The sequence below is a fragment of the Psittacula echo genome (assembly GCF_963264785.1).
Source record: "Psittacula echo genome assembly, chromosome: 6".
Taxonomy (NCBI): domain Eukaryota; kingdom Metazoa; phylum Chordata; class Aves; order Psittaciformes; family Psittacidae; genus Psittacula; species Psittacula echo.
In genome coordinates this window covers 61,231,499-61,251,598 of record NC_137743.1, presented here as the reverse complement: position 1 = coordinate 61,251,598, position 20,100 = coordinate 61,231,499, and the positions used below count along the sequence as shown (strand labels likewise).

The 20,100-nt window shown below is 42.4% G+C and overlaps 1 protein-coding gene across 1 annotated transcript; it reads right to left on the bottom strand.

Annotated features, from left to right (window-relative positions):
- Positions 1 to 1,697: 1,697 nt before the first annotated feature.
- On the bottom strand, positions 1,698 to 20,064 carry AP3M1 (adaptor related protein complex 3 subunit mu 1). The gene is made up of 9 exons (XM_080620986.1): positions 19,900 to 20,064; positions 11,161 to 11,436; positions 10,263 to 10,434; positions 7,687 to 7,824; positions 6,901 to 6,986; positions 6,394 to 6,527; positions 5,520 to 5,727; positions 3,999 to 4,143; positions 1,698 to 2,729 (listed from the first exon to the last, which is right to left on the bottom strand). Exons 2-9 carry the CDS (start codon positions 11,431 to 11,433, stop codon positions 2,629 to 2,631), a joined length of 1,257 nt encoding a protein of 418 aa, XP_080477112.1. The 5' UTR covers positions 11,434 to 11,436; positions 19,900 to 20,064; the 3' UTR covers positions 1,698 to 2,628.
- Between the last annotated feature and the right edge of the window lie 36 nt (positions 20,065 to 20,100).

Sequence of the window (20,100 nt, the reverse complement as noted above, 5' to 3'; positions counted from 1 at the left end):
AATGCATTTGTACAAATGTCAGCCTGTGAGTGTTAATGGTAACAGAGCAGTGGGTGACACCGTGACAAGGGGAGTAAAAAGCTAAAGCAGCAGAAATAATAAAGTAAAAGGACATATGTTTCCACATATTCTGAACAAAGTGCAGAGTTTCTCAGACAGAAGATGTTCAAGTTGTTTCTGTCTTTTGTGCCCATAAAACTAGTAATTAAAAACTTGATGGAAGCTGTGACAGGATGAGAACCCGAGAGACATTTGCCTTTGCAGCACTCCTGGAGGTGGACACCCAGGGAAGGGGAGATCAAGAGCTGGCAGTACGAATTCATCAGTAACACCCTTCAATTCCTTAAGCTGTGCTACTCCTACAGGTGCTGGTGCAATTTTTCTTTAACAGGGAGAATGGAACACAGTCCCCTTCTGCAGGTTCTGCAGTTGAGTTTCCCATGTGGAGAACTGGCAGGAGCCAGCACACCACCAACAAAAAAAGGTATAAGCCTCACACAGCCACCACCATTTCTCATGCTGAAGGTGGTTTCCTAGCAGGTAAGTGTGATTCTTGCTGATGGTGATTTCCAGTGCTGTGCTGTGAAGTACAGATGGAAGCTTTTCCAGAGACAGCAGCTTTGTGAGTGCTCCTCGGATGTCCTAGGTATAGAAGGCTGCTAGGGCTCATCCTGCAACTTGCTGAGTGAAGTGCTGGTGTGAAGGCCAGCCTGTTTGGAGAGTGTATTATGTTCTGTATCGGTAATGGTGTCAGTTGTGAAAGGAGATCTTGCAGGTTTTCCAGGCTGCTAATGCAGAGAGCAGCTCCACCTACTCACAGTTAAGCTTGGGACATTATCAGTTACATTTGGAGAGAGGACTCCTACTAACACTACTGGAACTGAATGAACCCGTTTCCTGAGACATGGAGCAGAACTGTAGGATGAGTCATGAATTGATGGATGTTTCTCCAGTTCAAAAAGGCAGATTGGAAGGTTGGTAACTTCCAATGCCCAGTGTTGTGTCTACACAAATGCAAGGCTTTCTTACAGGTGCTGGTTCTTACAAGTGCTGTTTTATCTGTGCTGATCTGCTCATCATTCAAAATGATTGTCTGTGGCCAAAGTTTGCCCCAGTGATATCACTGAAGTTACTGATGGAGAATTGATGCTCATTTTATTTCCTTACTGGCTTGCTGACAGTGCTCAGATGGGTTCCCCTCCTTTTTTTCAGACTGGATCATTTTTTGTCCCAGCATTTGACATTTTGACTACTGAATTACTCGAGTTCCTGTTCCTCATCTGAAGCAAACAGGGAAATAGATTCTCCAGTATCCTGCCCTTCTTTAATCTTTGAGTTTCCCACCCTACTAAGTACTGCCCAAAGGTGTGAAACCTGGCAGGTACTGTGGGGCACGCATTGGTTTACAGAGATAACAACTTCATGGTATAAGGCAGTTTAGACAGCTTTGCTTCATCACTGTTGTCTTTGTCATGATCTAAACATTACTTCTCCTCCATTACAGAAGGGAGCTTACCTGCTGTGCTCCTAAATGCCCCTTCTAAACTTCAAATAGCTTCACAGAGATCAAGTTCAGTAAAGTAGCAGCAAATGGTCATCATTTAATTGTATCTTAAGCAGATGCCTCCTGCTTACAAGCATCATTAATTGTGCAAACATTTCACAAGAGAGGATGTATTTGCAGTAGAGTTCCCTTTATTTCATTAACATTAAAGCACACAACCATTAAATACACTTGACACTTTTATTGTGCTACCTAAAAAGCTACGCTCCAATGCACACATGGCACAAATTTGGTGGCATCCACTTGGAACAAGTGGAGCATCTACATCAAAGCAAAGGCTTCACATAAAAAATAGATCTTACTCTCTGCAACTGTATTCTTAAAAAAAATGATGGTGGTGATGAGATTGAATGGCAAGAAAGTGGATTACTGAAGCAACAATCACCTCCCAGATTTAATGCAGGATGTTATTTTTATCAGCTCATCTGCAGATGGCACAAATGAAGGCTGATTAAGGCAAATGCTTCTTAAGAAAGGCGATTTCTTGTAAACAAGGAAGTTATTTTTTTCTTCATCAGAAGCTCTTTCTCAGGAGTGACACTTGCTACATCCCAGGCCCCCACTGGGGACCCTTGCCCCTTTTGCTGCTGCTCTGTTTCTGAAGGGGTTACATGATGCTTTGTGGGTTGCCAGCTTGCAGCTGGCTGTGAGAATAGCTGAGCTCTCTTTGCAGGTGGCTGCAGCAGCAAAATGTGCCACCTCAAGACTTCTCTGGTGACCTGTCTGGCCTTCAGAATGTGCTTGACCTCTGGGCTTTGGTATCTGACTGGCAGTGTAGTGTCTGTGGCATTTTGTGGATCACCTACACCGAACTATTCACCAGAACAACAATTCAGTAAAAAAAGAGTGATGCTGTATTAGAAAAAAAGTACCTTAATTTAAAGCCATATTAAGAAAAACTAAGCTATGCTTTCATTTTAAGAGCTGCTGTGCACAAATGCTTTGATCCCAAACTAATCAGTGTCTATTAATTAATTGGCACCTAATTGATAGCAAAGTAAGTCACTAAGCAGTGAATTTTTCTTTTTTTAAGGGGAATTTCCTCTTGGAAGTTGAGCAGCTTTTCATGTCCTCACTTGGAATTTTCCTGCTTTTGTAATATATTTGACACCTTTAAAAGGCTTGTATTTCTCTCCGTACATGTCTAGGCGATTCACTTTCAGTCCTGAAAAAGACAAAAACAAGCATGAAGTTAAAAGCAGAATGTGAGAAATCATGTCAGTCTGTTTGTAAGTCCTGCTTTCTTGAAGCACGTCAGATCAGGTAGGCAGCTCATTTTCCTTCCTTTTACAAATTCATCTGGTTTGGAAAGGCAAAGAGACCATTTCTGTCACCTCCTGGTAGCCGCCCTGGCAGGGCAACAACTTTTTTGTGTTCTGCTCTGTGAGCCAACATCCTCCTTCCAAGAGATGAAGTGAGTCTCATCTTGCACTGCTCTTGTACACTGCACTCGGTTCCAGTAACGTAGATGAAACGAAGGACAAGTTTTAGAAATCTTCTCACCCTAAACCATAACTGCAAGGATCAGCAATCCTTCTGCTAATAGTGACTGAGGAATGCCAGCAACTATTAATTACCTAATAGTTTCAGGTTGTCCCCTGTGTTCTCACAGGTCCGTATTTCTGGCATCCAGCCATCAATCCACTATGTTTTGCTAGATTTAAACTAGAGGGTCACAAGTTTAAGAGGAAGCTGCAGGATTCTGTTCTTGCAGAAGAACTAACTGTTACTCAGCGTAGTCCAGAAGCAAAAAGACCACAGCCCCGTACCTACCTAGAAAGGAACTATGTGTACTACCACCAATTCTCATCTACCACCTTCAGTCATCCTCCTTCTTTCCAGGCATGAGCCTTTGCTCTATTAGGGTGTTAATCCTGCAAAGCTTGCTTGCAAAAGCATTTTCCACAAGCATGATTTAACTGTTTGCAGACTGAGGTCTTGCTTGCTTTAAATTTACTTTTGCACTTGCCGTATAGACTTCATTCTGATTTTACTTGCAGATTGTTTTGAAGATGAAAACCTAATGAGCTCCAGGGGGAAAGAATAAGAAGGGCATTCTTTAAAATTAATGGAGTTTTTTGACTGCTAGAAAGACCTTTAGAGGCACAAGGCTAAAGCTAGTCAAGGGCAGCATGCTCAATCATCATCTGTCACTCTTCACTAAAAGGACGAATTTGCATGTTTAGTGCACAAGTCAACAAAGAAAAGTCCATTCTCACAGTCTTTCTTGAGTAAAACAATTGGGAATTCACTATTCCCAACAAAGGGAGTCTTCCAGCAAGTCTAACTGTCAGGTTTGGCTAAATCAGACTTTCCTGTTTTGGTAAGCTGACTCCAGATCAGCATCTCCAATTAAAAGATTAAATTTCCCACTTCAGTTCCTACTGCTATTCATTCCATCAGTACCAATTGCATATCACACTCACTCACTCACCTGAAATTGCAAGCTGCTGTATCTTAAACTGGATGTTTAAACTGGGATTCTCCTCTGGCTTGGGGGCTCCAGACTGCAGGTTCACCAGGCCCTTCAGGTTTGGTAGCTTCTGAGGGGTAATTTTGCCAATGTCCCACGTTAACACCTTGTCAGGAAAGAAAGAGCAGTAGTAGTAGGTTTCTAGGAAACAACCTATGAGGTCAAGTTCACGGCAAGCTTTTGGTTTGCAGGCTGGGTACAGAAAGCAGCCTGGTAGCCCGGAGAAGTACCGCCCTGGCTGGGAGCTGGCATGGCCAGGGCTCCCGCACGTGTGGTAACTTTTCTTCCCTGGCATTTCTTTTGCTTGGGAGTGTTCCTTAGCACTTTATACGTCTCGTTCCCTTAGCAGCAGTGATTGTTTCTGTTGCCTGACTGGGTCATCTAGATCCATGCAACAAGGAGAGGAATCAGCACAAAGATCAGAGGAATTTTATGAACATGAGGAGGACAGCAGCAAGGTGCTTGGCAAAGGAAGATGTTTAAGTTACAGTAACTTCCATAAAGGTCACTTGTTTCCATTGGTTCTTAACACTTTAAAGAAGATACATGGACCCAAGTTGGCCCCTTACTCATCCACAAGAGGTTGTTTTTGTTCTTACCATAAACTGAAAATTGTCGATAAATGCAGAAACCCCTCAGCCCTCTCTGCTTCTACAAACTTTTGCAGTTACGATCCACTTAGTTATCCCAGCTCTAAAAAGCACAGTATGCTTTATTTCTGCAGTGAGGAAAGGAAACTTCAAGTGTGGAGGGTTGTTTTGTGGTTTAATTTTTAAAAGATCAAGGTCTGTTCTTTCAGAAACAAGATGTGGAGAGTTTTCACTTACAATTCAAATCAGTTGCTCACTGAGCTATTCCAGAGCTCAGAGCAGGGTGTCAGAGCCAGCAGAATGGTTTGGCTCAGGCTGCATTTCAGCAAAACAGTTCCTGGGTACTAAAAAGATTCAGGAGCCTTAGGACATTTAGGGCTCAAACACCAGCTCAGAGGCAAGAAAGCAGGAATCCCAAGACACAGTATTTCAGACCCTTTGTTCCCTTCCAGTGTGTCCTCAGGCAAAGCTTTTGGACGTTGTTTCTCATCTCCTGCTCCCTGTTTTTCTGGCTACCTGTTTTCAATTCTACTGCATTTTCTCCAGGTAAGTTTGTTTTAAAGAACACGGATTGCAGAATATACCATAGCTGAAGCCACCAGCAAAATACTGCTGCATCCATTAAAGGAAAATATTCAGGGAGTGAAGAGGCAGAGGAAAACAGAGGAAGGGAAGGGAGAGGGGAAGGAAAGGAAGACTGATAAAACCAGAAATCATAGCTGGTGTGTATCTAAGTTTGAAAAAGTAAATTTTCAAGACAAGAATTTAATTCTTAAACATACGCTGAAGGGAAAGTTTTCTGCCAAGTGTGGAAGGCTGCTCCAGCACTCTGCAGTATGTATGACTTGTTCTCATGTCACCTTAGATACTTAAGTAACAACTTCAGACTTACCTTAGTAACTGGGTCAAACGTATAGTTGCCTTGTGTAGCAGTAAGGTTCATATTAAGTACGGCCTTTGGCATGTGAACTGTCATGACAACACTTTCTACTGTTTTCCCCATATTCTGTTTTGGTCCAACGGTAACATCAAATCTTCCTGAAGAACTGTTTTCCTTAAAACTGATCATGTGTTTCACATAAACAGGAATTGCCACCAAGCTGAAAAGAGAAAACAGCAGCTGAATGCATCTTGGCTACTTCTCTGCTTGATAAAATAAAGCTTTTTCTCATAAACAGTTCCTGTGCTTCTGGCAGGGATTCAAGTTAGAACCAGTTTGTTTCAAAAGTGAAAAGTGATATTCGGCTCTTCAACATCACTTCAGCTGAAGTGATTTTATTAGCAGAGAATCACAGGGAAAAAAAGATTTTCTTCTTAATCACTGTCCTAAGGTCTATCCCTCCATCTGTTTATTTTTTTAAGTAATTTCACTGAGGCAATTCTCAGAACAGCCACCAGTCAAATCTGACTTAGCTTGCAGATACCTGCAGTTTAGACTTTTTGCTTTACCCTTTTTATGAAGATCAGAGTCCTCTATGTATACAGAGACTTAGCCACGCAGCATCCAGGCAGCAACAATTACCAGGAATGAACAACCTTATATTACTATCATGTGGCTTATCCCACTGAGAAATGGTTGCTGAGTATCAGCAGCTCACTGAAAAATGTTCTTGTTTTAGTAGGGACAGAGCCACAGATGAGACAAAACCTGAGAATGTGTGTTTTAGCAACAATGCAAACTCTCCCCAGGACAAGGAGAAGTCTGCAGTTCCTCAGACGGAAAGTGGTAGACGGTGTATCTGAAGAACAAGCATGTAGAAACGTACTTCTGTGAACTGACACGGTAGGAGATCAATCTGAAATTCCCATCGGGAGGAATAAACGAAAGGACTCTCTCCGACTCCCAGCGTTTGAACCGAATACATGGATGGAAGCTGACGTCATCCAGCAGCCGTGGGTTCTGTAAGCAGTGGCAGAGTGGTAAGTGAAATCTCATCAAGTACCAGCAGTTTGAACTAGCTACCGAACTCCACACAATTCCCATTTCTTTAGACTCTACCATTCCTAGGTATTTTCTGAGACACATTACTGAGCTAGATGGATTTCCAGTCTGAACTGGTACAGGAGTTCCTCCTGTGAGTGTAGGTATATGTACAGAGAAAAGCCACTCCAACTACTGAGCAATGCAGCAACCTCACAATATAATGCAAAACTTATTTTTTTTAATGTGTGACACACAAAGTAGTGATTGGACTCTTAAAATTATTTAACTCTGATCACTAAGATATATTTAGCATATATTTTGGAATTTTAATTGCTCAGGATTTATTTACCATGAAAGAAAGAGAAAGATCTGGCATTCCTGAGAGCTTAATACATGAATCAATAACACCTTGAATTTCTGCAAAGACTGTAGAACCTGCAGGGGAAAAAAAAAAAGAAGACAGTTGACTTAACATTACTATGAAGGGCCTAACAACCGTTGTGAGTGCAGCTAGAGGGCAGAGATGACATTTGCACAACACTCAAGAACATGCCAAGCACAGATAGGAAAGGTCACTGCAGTTACCTGTGGCCTGGGCAGCTTTCATGAGCCAGAGCAAACAGCTTGTCCCAAATCAGCTAATGATACTTGTGCCAGCTGTTACACAGGACTTGTACTGTATGTGCTTGAACTAGCTGCCAGCAATAGCAAAGAATTTCGGCATATGCAAACTCTGAATCTTCCTTTTTTTCACCCCTATCCCGTCTTCAGAAAACTAGCAAGTTGTGTAATGGTGCAGGAACAATGGAAAGATCATTTTCTCATCACATTTAAAACTTCATCTATTTTTTTCCATTTGTATCTCTTTAGAAATAATCAATATACAAACCAAACCCATCTAAGTACAGAATATTTCTTGTGGATGTTCCTGAAGCAGCCTAGAGCATATTGCTGGTTTGAGATGAGCTGAAGAAGTTGAGGTGTATAATTTAAAATTGTGTATTTCTATTTAAGATATGGATTCATGTATATAAAACACACACAAAAAAGCCTTTGGATTGTATTCTCTCTAAACATCAGCAGCTAAATGTAAATGCATTGAACAAACAAAAAATGATTTTGCAAGGCATCTTACCTGATTTGTCTATAATTGCATCAATTTCTTCAACGACATCAAAATAGGCTTCATTGTTTGTGTATTTTACTCCTGCTCTCCGCCAAGGAATGTTGGACAACTGTCCCGTGGGAAGTGTGTCACCTACATTACTACTGCCTTAAAAATGAAAAGAAACTCAAAATCAGTAATTAATTACAAGAGGGATGTTTCAACTGCCAAAATTAAGAATCAAAGCAAGATTTGCTCCCAGGAACTCCAGACTAGAACCTGGACCACTAGATTTCATTCATGAGGTGACATGAATGCACTTTAAGCATGTGTCCAGACTAGCAAAATACAAGGCTCAAGACAGCAGGTGTTTTGAGTGGGATAGGTATGGGGCTAGATCCCGCGAAGGATTTCATAGAATCATAGAATAGTTAGGGTTGGAAAGGACCTTAAGATCATCTAGTTCCAACCCCCCTGCCATGGGCAGGGACACCTCACACTAAACCATGCAACCCAAGGCTCTGTGTCCAACCTGGCCTTGAACACCGCCAGGGATGGAGCATTCGCAACCTCCCTGGGCAACCCATTCCAGTGCCTCACCACCCTCACAGTAAAGAACTTCTTCTTTATATCCAATCTAAACTTCCCCTGTTTAAGTTTGAACCCGTTACCCCTTGTCCTGTCACTACAGTCCCTGATGAAGAGTCCCTCCCCAGCATCCTTATAGGCCCCCTTCAGATACTGGAAGGCTGCTGTGAGGTCTCCATGCAGCCTTCTCTTTTCCAGGCTGAACAGCCCCAACTTTCTCAGCCTGTCTTCACTACAAGACGTTACAGCCCCTTGTGAAGGTCTTAAGCATGCTGCTTCCCCTTTGTCCTAAAAGTTTTAACTGGCTGCCTTTAGGGCTGATTTACTGATAGGATTTGTTATGAAGACCTGCAAGAAGCCTTAGGGAGGGTTTCCACCCCTTCTGCTTGTTGTTAAGCTGAGGCTCTCATTCCTGGTATGCATCTGAGCTACCTCATAGCAATATGACTGCCACGTCTACACTTGACCACGTGCCACATTGATCCAGACCCTGGCCCATAGGCTTGACCTGTCTCAGTGTGAGAATCTGTCCTGGCAACCACTGAGCTGTAGGTGACCCTGTTACCTAATCGTGACCCTGACCTGTTGGCTCAACTTCTGGGCTCCTGTCCTGGGTTCAGCAGTAGCAGTCATTTTTCTCCTTCTTAGTAGCTGGTGCAGTGCTGTGGTTCTGAGTTATCAGCTGGGCTTAAACCATGACAGTTCCTTAACAGTGATGACACTGCCCCTGGCTATCTTGCTGTCACCTTTGGCTCCTGGTTCTTATAAACACCCAGTGTGAGAAAAGGGCCTCTGGAACTACCTAAAGTAAACTGGTTCTTATTTAAAAATGAAAAGAGGAAAAAAAATCTTATCACTTCTGGGGCTTAGTGATCTTGGAATCCCAGTATAGTGGAAACAACTCCTTCTGCTAGATAGGTTTCAGAACAGGGCCACAGCTCCTGCTTGCTTTTGCCCTTTAGCACAACAAATGTGGCAGTGTGTCATGCAGCTTCATTCAGAGTCTGGCAGCCAGCAGTTATCATTTCTGCACAGCCTGCTGGGGGTAGGTCCTCTCTTAGCAGGCAGAAAACAGATGTGTTAATTCTTTTGAAACTCACACAGAAAAACCCTTGCCTAAAGTCCACCCTGGTGCTGCAACTCATGGGGGAGGAGTCACAACCCTTTCCTCACTCCCACTGCATCTCTGAAGGGGAGAAGCTGCTGTTTCTCTGCCTGTTCCTCTGCAGCCTCACATGGTGCAGCAGCACGGCACAGGCTAGGCTGCCAGGCCACAAAGGTGAGAGAGCTCTCATATCAAAACACATGCACTACCTCAAAGACCAGCACCTCTGAGCACTATCTCGGTGTGGTTCTGCAGCCCACCTACCCTTCTCTACCACAATGTGCAGGCAAACATCATGCATCTTTGACTCCAAGTGACACCTCATGGCTTACTGCCCTTGCACCCGCCTGCTAGACATGCAGATTCCACCAGCTCAGCTCACGGACATTTGGCCCTGTCAGTGCAGGACATACCCGTTTCCAACAGCCTGAAAACAGCTCCAAACTTGATGGATGCTGATGGGGATGGGGGCAGGGAGGAGGCTGAGGACACAGGATTTGCTTCCCTTCATGCTGTCTGTTCCCAGCCACCAAGGATTTATTCGATACCTCTTATATACCTTTCTATAATATTTCTTATAAAATATGTAACCTTCTCCAATGCCCTTCAGTTATTCAAGGCGTGAGGCAATCCCAGAGCACCTGTCTCCAATATGCACTGCCTGTGCTGGGAACTGGTATTGCTGAGGGACTTCAGCAGCTGTGGCTGGACCAGACAGTGCAAGGACATCAAAGGTGCCAGGCATAAACTCCAAATAAAGAGGAAGTTGGTTCTACCCAACTCTTTATTGTGAGAAGTGGTGGACAGTGGCCTCCCTTAAAAATTCACACTAATATGGTACTGTTTTTCAGCCATGAGATATGATGGGATTTGGTTTTAGCCAGTCACCACTGAAAATGATTTATTTTCATACCTGTGATGGAGTTGACAACTGAGCGCAAAATTGTGGGAGGCTTAATCAGCTCCTTCAGTATGTTAGATTCTGTCGCCAGTGGAAAGCCATTGTCTAACATTTCTTCTAGAAGTTCATACACAATAACTACATTGTCCTTAATTGCAGTCTCAGAACATTCGCCGAAGTAATCCTGAACAAATCAGAGATTACAAAGGAGAGGATTTTTATTCCTGTTACGATGCTTTACAGAAGTTTCTTTGGGGATTTTTTTGTGTTGGTTTCTGGTTTGGTTTTTTTTATTTACAGAAACTCTCCAACATATTAAGGAATTTTAGTGCCTAATTACTTCTGCAGTCTGATGGCATCATATGTTATGTTTATAATCTAACTAGAAATAAACACAGTGTGGACAGTTAAATGACTGTAATCTGTTTTACTAGTATCTATGTACCAAAAGTTCTCCCACTTGTGAACTTTCACACATCTTCAGTTAGAAGACAGTTGTAAAATAAGGAGACTGTCTTTTGGCAATGCTCAGTCTTCACAGAGGTTCCTTTATTTAGACTATTTGTGAAATAGGTTGAAAAATTGACTCATGCTTTGCAGCTCTTTCCTCCCTACAGAGTGCTTCATGACTGCATGCTCCTTTTCATCTATATAACATGAACAGTACAAAAGCTTATAGAAGAAAGACAAAGTGGGATTTGGGTTTTAGTGCACGTGCACTGGTAAACTGTAAATCAAATGAATACACAAAATAGACCTTTTTCTTTGTACTCTGTAAACCAGTGCCTGACTTAAAAATTGCAAAGGGGAAACTCACTGACAGGGAGTTTATTACTTTTCTTTAAAAGTAGTTCAGACAAAAGTTCCCTTGGAGTGATTTAGATTTTAAAATTATTTAATGGTGACAAACCTGGAAAGTATCTGCTACTCGGTGCAGAAATTCAATTACAAAGAGTGGTGGCACTTCTGTCTGTATGACAGACACAAAGAAGATTTTATCCCTGTAGATGCTGATGAGGTAGTGATGTGGCGTTGAAATGACAGGAGGCACATTTTCAACATCGATTGCTTTCTCCTGAGCTTCAAAGAAATAATCACACACAGATTGACTCACAACGCTCTTCCAGTGCTTCTCCAAGAATATATCACCAGAACAGTTTATAAGAAACAGGCTGTGGATCATTTTCTGTTGGAAACACATTCAAAGAAGTTAAAATAAACAAAAGGATATGAGGATTGACATAATTTCTTCTCCCAGATTCCCCTTCTTACAACAGCTATTCTTAATTAACATGCACTGTGAATTTAAGAAAAAGGTTTGCTTTGCTGCTTTTCTTTACTTAGAGGAATGTTCCACCACAAAACATTTCACAGTGGATCAAATCACTAACATATCACAAAGTAAGCAAGAAGCCAGCACCCTGGATTTCCACTTTCATCCCTATTTGTAATTTGTAATTTATTTATTAAAGAAAAGTTGACTCTCATGAGTTGGCACTCACTTAAACATGTTTGGCAACATGTAAGGGTAACTTATACATAGTTTCCTGTATCACATACGTAAAGTTTCCTATAGCAGGAGGAGTTTGCATAACACTGACATACATAGCTAAGAATTGCACTATCTTAAAGATACAGCTCTTTAGCTTGTCAGCTTTCAGCTACTGAACTACAAAGGTGGTTTTTATTTGCTGGCTGATTAGTCTTTTACTTACAATCTATGCCAAGTTGCACTTGGATAAAGGGTTGGAATTCATTAGAAGTACACAAAACTAGGAATTTAAATCTGATTTAATGAATAGAATTGCCTCGAATGTGCTGGACACACATTAAATATGTTTACATAAAATGTTTTACACAACTTACTCATGGAAAAAAAAGAGTATGAACTACAGATAAGGAATGTAACTGGTTTTTCTTGTATCTTTAAAGATTTACAAATACCATGCCTCAGCCACTGATCCTTCACTTATTCATGGGACAAGAAGCTTAACTGCCTCTTTTAAAAACTAATTCCTAGTCTATTTCTCAACTTCCAATGGGACAGTAAGTGAACTGCATTGTTGATTCAAATGAAGTGAATAAACTATTTTCTCCACATCTATAGAAGAGACAAATACCAACAGACTTCAGCTGCTCTCTTCAGCCTTTACATGAGACAGATATAATGCTTTGGCTGACTTGCTGCATAACCATCCTGTGACAAAAATAAGGTCCAAGCTTAAACTCAAGCTTAGAACACAAACCAAACAAATTGCAACCTGAGCACTGGCTCCTCAAGGTGAAAATACTCTGGTACTTATATCCTGCATAAATTCATTCTGTAGTTGAAGGAGCTGCCCCTGCGACTGCCTATTTGCCCCTTTGGCCTTTCAGGTATTCATCTGAGCAGGTCTGTGGCTCCTCAATTACCTATATTAGGAAACCAGTCCAGTCATAAATTGATGCAGAAAAAGGAGTTTCTGGTCAGATGAGCTTCTTGATGAAAGTTATTACATTGCGAGGTAGTGCTACAGCTGGTGCAGAGGAGGTGGTAGAAATGGGCAGATGACAGCAACAAAGATACCCTGAAGTTTATTTAGCCTTTGGAGGAATTCAAACATGATTGGGAAGAGACCAAACAGTTACTGGGCGTCTCACCTTGAAACAAGAAGCCTACCATCAACTCTGCATGTCCAAGAGAAGCCAAATACATCTACCAAAACCCTATCATAGTTTTCATTAATCTTAGGATGTTTGGCCATGATCATGCCATAAAGTGCAGACAAAATTTCCTCCTTTGCTAATGTTAACTCTGGCACACAAATATGAAGATGGCACAGAAGCATCTAGATGTAAATGGCCCAGCTGCATGGTGATTTTAAGAAGTCCAAACACTGCATAAACTGTAAAGCCTCATTCCAAAACACTGGAATAAGGGCTTAGCTCCATCCAGAGTGAGCTCTTGTTGCTGTGGCTGAATCTAAACTGCCCAGAGTACTAGGCTGACCTCCCAACATACCTGTAACACTGAAAAATGATCTGCCCCTGCAGATCTTGACAAAACAAGAGTATGTCTTCCAAAGCACACCACAGAAGGTGAAAAACGACTGCTAAAGAAGATAGTTACTATGCTATTTCCCTCCACCTAGACAGCAGATGTGGGAAGGGGGCCAAGATCCAGCTTTTCAAATTCTAAACTCCTTCATGTGCATGACAGCAATGTGGTCATCTTCACTGGGGCCCTGCCAGGTCTTAGATAACTCCTGCTAAGACACCACTGCCTTTGGTGGTAGACACAAGACCACCAATAGTCAAAATGTGGACAGAAAAATCCAACTAAGATATATGGCATATAAGAGGAAGTTCTTTTGGAAACTGACTGCTGATTTGTTTAAGAGTGGGAAAGGAAACAAAGCTACAAAGTGTCATTGCGTGTTTCTACTGTATTTCTGCCAGACCAAATTAATCTCCAATTTAATATGTTAAAAATTGGACAATTTTAATACTGTGAGCACAGTATTCTTGTAAAGGAGCCTTGACACAATTGTTTTAATCCAGTTCAGCTAGTAAGTTCTGAATTTAGCCAGTGCTGAACAGTAAAACCCTCCAAAATCTCCTGGATAGTCACACCACGGCGGCAAGTATAATCAACCACTGAATGTCAGTATTGTTCCACGCCAAGACAGCCCAAACATATGAAGGTGATCAGCTATACAGCTTAAAATAGTTCTCTGTACATTTTAACACAGATACAATAGCGCATCTGTTAACAAATATAAGATCGAATCCGTAGTAAATGCATACAATGCTGCACAGGAGGGTTTCAGTACAACCAGTACCAGTAAAAGTCCATTTCCAGAGGACCTGATATACAGCCCACTGTGGAGAAGCTATGCTGGCCTGCAGGCAGCTTCCAATGATACTCTGACTGATACATGTGACAGTGTTTTCAAGCCCTTACAGTTGTCCTGCTGAACACTCGTACAGATTTTATTGATCAGAAATTATTGCACTTGTCATAATATACTTTTAACAAGCACAGCCATGAAGCAGGCTAATATAATACCTGAACACAGACACTCCATTTTACTGTGCATACTGCAAGCTCTTTGTGCACAAATGGCTGTGTTAGCCATGCCTCTTCTTTTGCCACAGCTGCACTTAGGATATAAGCCTATGACTTGATACACAGTTGACAGATGGCATGGGTAGCCAGAAAGGGCAGGAGCGTTGGACCACTGCCCCTATTTACTCACCTGCCCCAAGCTGCCCAGCTACCTACTGTCTTCATACAAGTGTTTGCATGGCCTCATGGTCAACTGGAGTAGCTTGCTGATCCAGATGACCATGCTTAGCAGATTCCAGCTTTATTCTGCTTCTAGTGTTAAGAGTTCCCTTTAAACCCCCTCACATACTCCTTTCCTCAAGTTTTAGCAGTACACTACTTTGCTGCTAATTTGATGTGCTCTGGAAAACTGAAGCTCTCTGCTTGCAGCTGAAAAACAGAGTATACAAGCCCTGCCTCGTCAGTCAGTGGGCAGCTCAGTTTGTTTGCTTCCCAGTGCTGACTATGATAAAGAAGCTCTTACAGCAGCAGGGACATCAGTCTATTATATGCAAGACTAAGTAATTTCATTTATCCCACACAGTGTCAAGCAACCGGCACCAGCCAATTAAAGATGGATTTCAAGTTGGATATCTTACAACTGGTATTGCTACAAAAATATCTTATGTAAGCTATTATCTAACAAAAATAACTCACAATGCTCCTGATACTGAAGATTTCCCTGCTACTCTTTTTTAGTGCCAGATTTCAGTTCAGACATGTAGACATCCCTGAATTCATTTCTCAGTACTCTCTATCTCATCAGAACATTAGATTTGCAAAGAAAAAGAAAGATTAAAAAATGCTGAACACAACAATTCAATCTAGTAACAGTCAGATTCCTCACACCAATAAGTCAAGCTAATACTCGTGGCCAAACAGCAAAGCATGTTACAAGCTGCAGCACTTTGAGGGTAAAGGTCTTGAATCAAAGATCGTAAGTTTAAAAAAACAGTAGTTAAAGCACACCACCAAAATTTAAGAACCGTGAGAGTACCTGTGCAGCACCATACACATACACTGCCTTGAGATGGCAGCATAAAATCACTCCATGGTGTGCTTGTACGACTATTTCAAAAGGATATGTTTTCCCCCCACTCTGCTTTTAGGCCTAAGAAGCAGATTGAAGACTTATGTGGATTATTATTTGTGTCTTTAGCCCACAGCAAGCCATTCAAGCTCATTTTTAGTAGGCTGACAGCCTTCATACTATTGCCTGACTGAAAGGCATCTTACAGGCACTGCACCAACAAGGAGGCCAGCAGAAGTTTTGCAGCTTCTCAGACTTCCCATTTGACACACAAAATTCCACGTCACTCTTTGCAGTCACTTCTGTCCTACCAGAATATGAAGTCTTCACAGAAGAACTAAATATTTTAACTAAGGTGCCTTCAATATGCTCTTTCCAAGCCTGTATCTTTTCTGTTGATTAAGTTGGGATTTTGCAGTGTTACTATTTTCTCAGTCTCTTGGCACAGAAACATCTGGACGAAAGTCACAGCAGGCTCACAAGACAAAAGCAGAGCTCATTGGCAAGAGGGAGAAGCTGTGAGCATGGGAAAAAGACTTGATTGCACATGCTTGTCCTTAGCTACAATTAAGTACTCTGAAATGTAATTAATGCAGAAATACTGTTAGCAGCTGCTTTGCCATAACACTGAGCTGAGTTACAGACAAAGCTCTGAAAACCAGGAAGTGAGGAATTTATCACTGACCTCTGCAACGCCCTTCAGAGCATGTAATAATGACTGAAAATGGCTCAAAATGGGACCATCACTGGGAAAGTATTCCACAGCTTCCCATGTTCCCTGCATTTGGCATAGCTTCTCTGAAGGGTGGAAGGATTAGTGGGGATGGACTGTCTAAGCCTCTGTTATGTATTTGTGGAAATGAACTTCTAGTGACAAGCAAATGGAAAGTAACCAAATGCTTGAAGTAATCTGGAGAAACGAAGCTAAAATAGGCAGCTCTATTTTGAAGTTAGTATTTTTGTCACAAGCAGCTGGTCGGTAGTTTAGCTTTTTCCTATAAAATCAAGATGTGTCACAAATGTTCCACAGCTGTGGCAAAACCTCTCCTCTCCACCACCCCAGCCCCATTCACCAGCTTTTAAAACAGCAAACCTGATGAAGAAAAACCAGCTCTGAACATGGACTTAACTTGACACAACATGAGAAGCTGTGATTCAAACTGATACCTGGAAGTCTCAGATCTTGCTAAAATGGAATGTTCTGTAATTTCAGTTTTTTAAGGCTCCTATCATTGTTAACATATCATACTGCTGCTGCTCAAGTATCATTAATCTTTTTACTTATATGATGCTGAAGGCTTAGGCATCTGCATATTAAAGTAAAAACATTTTTGCAACCCTTCTTAAGAACTGCCTGGTGTTTCTCTCTATAGTAAAGCAAAACTCCCATCATCAAATCAGCTCTGTCTAACTTAACACAAGAAGTGCTTGTGTCTGTACAATTACTCAGATGTATATTTTACCAGCAAGATCATCCCTATTAAAGACTAAACATTTGGCTTCCCAGATGCTCAGTATACATTTATTTATCTTTGCTCTAATTTAAAACACTGATAGTAAGCTTCCGGAACTGTTTTTAAAAGGAAGTAGTCCTTTGAGAATACTCTGAAGTAATCCTAAATCAGTGTTTGGTATCCATAACAGAATTTCAAACTTCCTCCATGCTTTTACCAATAGCAATCACAGCCTGCATAAGAATCTGTGCAGCATTTCATCTACTGACTGATGAACTTTCCAATAATACATTTGCATGGAGCCTCTGTTCAATTTAGCTCCACTATAAATCTTCTAATTGCTGGCAAGATAATTCCATCTCTTGCCAAGAGAACAATCTTAGGTCCTGAAAAACTGCAGTTCCCCATGGGTCCTAAAAGAACAGAAAGCTTCACTGTAGAAGCTGAAAAAGCAAGAGTTTTTTATTAAAAAAACCCCACCAAAACAACAAGCCCACCACAACCTCCACGGAAACAATTAAAAATTCATTGCTAAAACTACATTTTTATATGAAAATGGAACATTTCTAACACAATTTCCATCTGAATCAGCTGCTTCAGGACTACTAAGGAGCCACTTAAGACATTTCCTCTCTGAAAGCAGTAATGAACAGATAGAGAGGATCAAATGGACAAAGGTAAGGTGAGTATCTTGTCACACATTTACTGTCAACTATCAACGGGATTTTCAGGAACAGGCTGCTAATTAGGCTCATATTCCAGCCAAACCAGAAATCTTAATGACCAAGGCAGCAGGATGTGATCATAGGATATAAAAGTTCATCTCAGTAGTTCTTTGGGAAGATGTTTTCCATCGTGCACCAGTAAGTGTAGCAGCCAGAGCGACAGTGCTACCAGCTTTACACTGCTGTTTTTCACAGGCTCTATTTTAAGAGGCACTCAAGGTTCCAGAAAGGACAAGCACAGAGCCAAAGAGCCATGCACTACTGAAATACCAGATCACTGGTAAGACACTACTGAAGACACTGGTAAGGCACTACTGAAACACCAGATCACAGTAAGCACCACTGGACCCCTGCTGTGAATGACAGCTCTTACTAATGGGCATGCACTCTGCCACAACTAGGTATATAACCATTCTTTTCCCCCTTCTCTTCCATGAGAAAACAGCTGAGCAGCACTCTTCAATTATTCCATCTTACATTAACAACATCAGGCTCCCTAATACCAAGAAGTTCCTGTTAAAAAAGCAGCCTCTCCTGCACTATGTTGAATGAGCATAAAAGATGTCACTTCCTGTATACGAACGAAGTTTTGAAAGTTATATGGGAAACTCTAAGTTGGGTGAAAAAAAAAAAAAAGGGAACTAAGAGGAAGGAATTTAACATTTTAAAAAGGTTTAATATGGTTTCTTCCCATTATTACAGCCATGAAGTACAGCTGCCACTTGTCACCTGCTGTTCAGACCTCTCTACCTCAAGGGCTTCAACTTCTCTTTCATGAATCCTCATGACAAGGTTTCTGTTTAAGATTCTTAATGCAGAACTGCTTGTAAGAAGAGCTTTGTTTGAAAGGGTAACTGGCACTTGGCTGGTGCATAGCTATTTTGCACAACAGGGGACTTCATTTCAGGATAAGGACAGCAAAATTAAGCACTAGAGGGCATGGAGTGGTCTTAATGTTTAATTTGCCATCTGCAAGGAATTTTCAGGTATGTGTGCTCAGATGGGAAAGAATGTGCTTGTCCCGTTATTATTATTATTTTATAAACCCAGGTTTGCTTGTGTTTTTGAGTTAGCACTCAACACACCACAGATTAAATTCTAGACATTTACAGTGAAATACTGTTCAGATGTTTGGTTTGGGTTTTTTTCTCCATAAATGAGAACCTATGTACAACTTACAGCTGCTGGGAACTGCCAGCTGAATCATTCTGATAGTGGCATAGTCAGATTTTTTGCAAAACATTTCTTCCATCATTTTACCTCTTGCATGAGTAATTTAATTTGCTTGTGCTTTTCTTGCAAAATAGCTTTTCTTAACCTACACTGCAGACTGCCTTCTAATGAATGAATTTTCATTATTCAAGTATGATTTTTGCCCGGTTGTTTACCCAATAGCTATGATGCAGCTATCCCTCCAGTTTGATTAACATCTAGTCATTCATCAAACTGAAAAGATGGTAAATGCATTGCTACTTCAAAGTAGATTAGCAGTGAAACAAAAAAAAAAAAAAAAAAAAAAAGAGACAACCTCCACTCAATTATGCTGTTAAGCAGAGAACAGGCCAGAAGCGATCTGCGATGCACAGTGGTGGGTGATAATGGATTAATTTCCAGCGCATATTATGCAAACCTACACTCACAGGGCCCCTTGCTAATTAAGCAAGAGCAGTATGACCAGAACCACCATGTTTGCAGCAATGCTGCTACAGAAGATTGAGAAGAGTTGGGTGCTACCCCTCTTGGTGTGGCTTTGCTGCAGGTTTTGCAGGTAGACTTGGAACAGCAGTTCCTGCATCATCCCTCCTGCAGGCCCCGGGCTACCTCCCGTAAAAACTGAGCTAAATGACCACCCTGTGCATAATCCTTTATCATTACTTCAGAGAGCACAAGATGCAGATCCCCGGGGTTAGGACCCCGCTCCTGGGAGCTCAAGGCAGAGGCAGCCGAGGCCGCCGAGGCCCTGCGCACCTCCGGCTCAGCACACACAGCGCTAGTCTGCACAGGCACTTGCGCCCGGAGAACAGGGGTTTATTCAAACAACAGACTGATTCTGTGTTTAAACGGACACCGAATAACGGGAATGAACGCAGGTAAAACGGGAAGTCCTGGCTTGTCGGAGCAGCGTCCCGCCACCACCACTGACTGGGTCGTCACCCCTGCCCGACTGCAGCCACCCACAACTGCCGGCGGCTGCGTTAGGCGCCGAGCACAGGCGGCTCCCGCCCGGCAGGGGTTTCGCGGCTGCCGCCGAGGCCCGCCCCACCACCGCGGCCGCCGTTTCCCCCGAGCACGGAAGCTCACACCCCGCAGTCAGGCCGCTCTTAGCGCCTCGGGCCCCCGGCGCCCCACATACCTCCCCCGGCCCGGTGCGGCCCGTCCCGCTCCCGGGGCAGCGGCCAAGATGGCGGCGAGGCCCGGCAGCGCGGGCGGCAGGGGCGCTGCCTGAGCAGAGTGGTGAATAACGGGCGTCCCCCACAAGCAGGCCCGCCGGTCCTGCTGCTGTGGACAGCCGCCAACCGCCCGCCGGTGTCCCTCGGCCTCAGTGGCGGGGAAG

What these genes read in the sequence shown, in the direction of transcription:
- AP3M1 (XM_080620986.1), bottom strand. Translation starts at nt 11,433, where the DNA reads ATGATCCACAGCCTGTTTCTTATAAACTGTTCTGGTGATATATTCTTG. An exon ending in CGTTTGACCCAGTTACTAAG is followed by an intron (nt 4,144 to 5,519) that starts GTAAGTCTGAAG and finishes TTTCCTGACAAG; the next exon opens with GTGTTAACGTGGGACATTGG. An exon ending in ACAGCAGCTTGCAATTTCAG is followed by an intron (nt 2,730 to 3,998) that starts GTGAGTGAGTGA and finishes TGTCTTTTTCAG; the next exon opens with GACTGAAAGTGAATCGCCTA.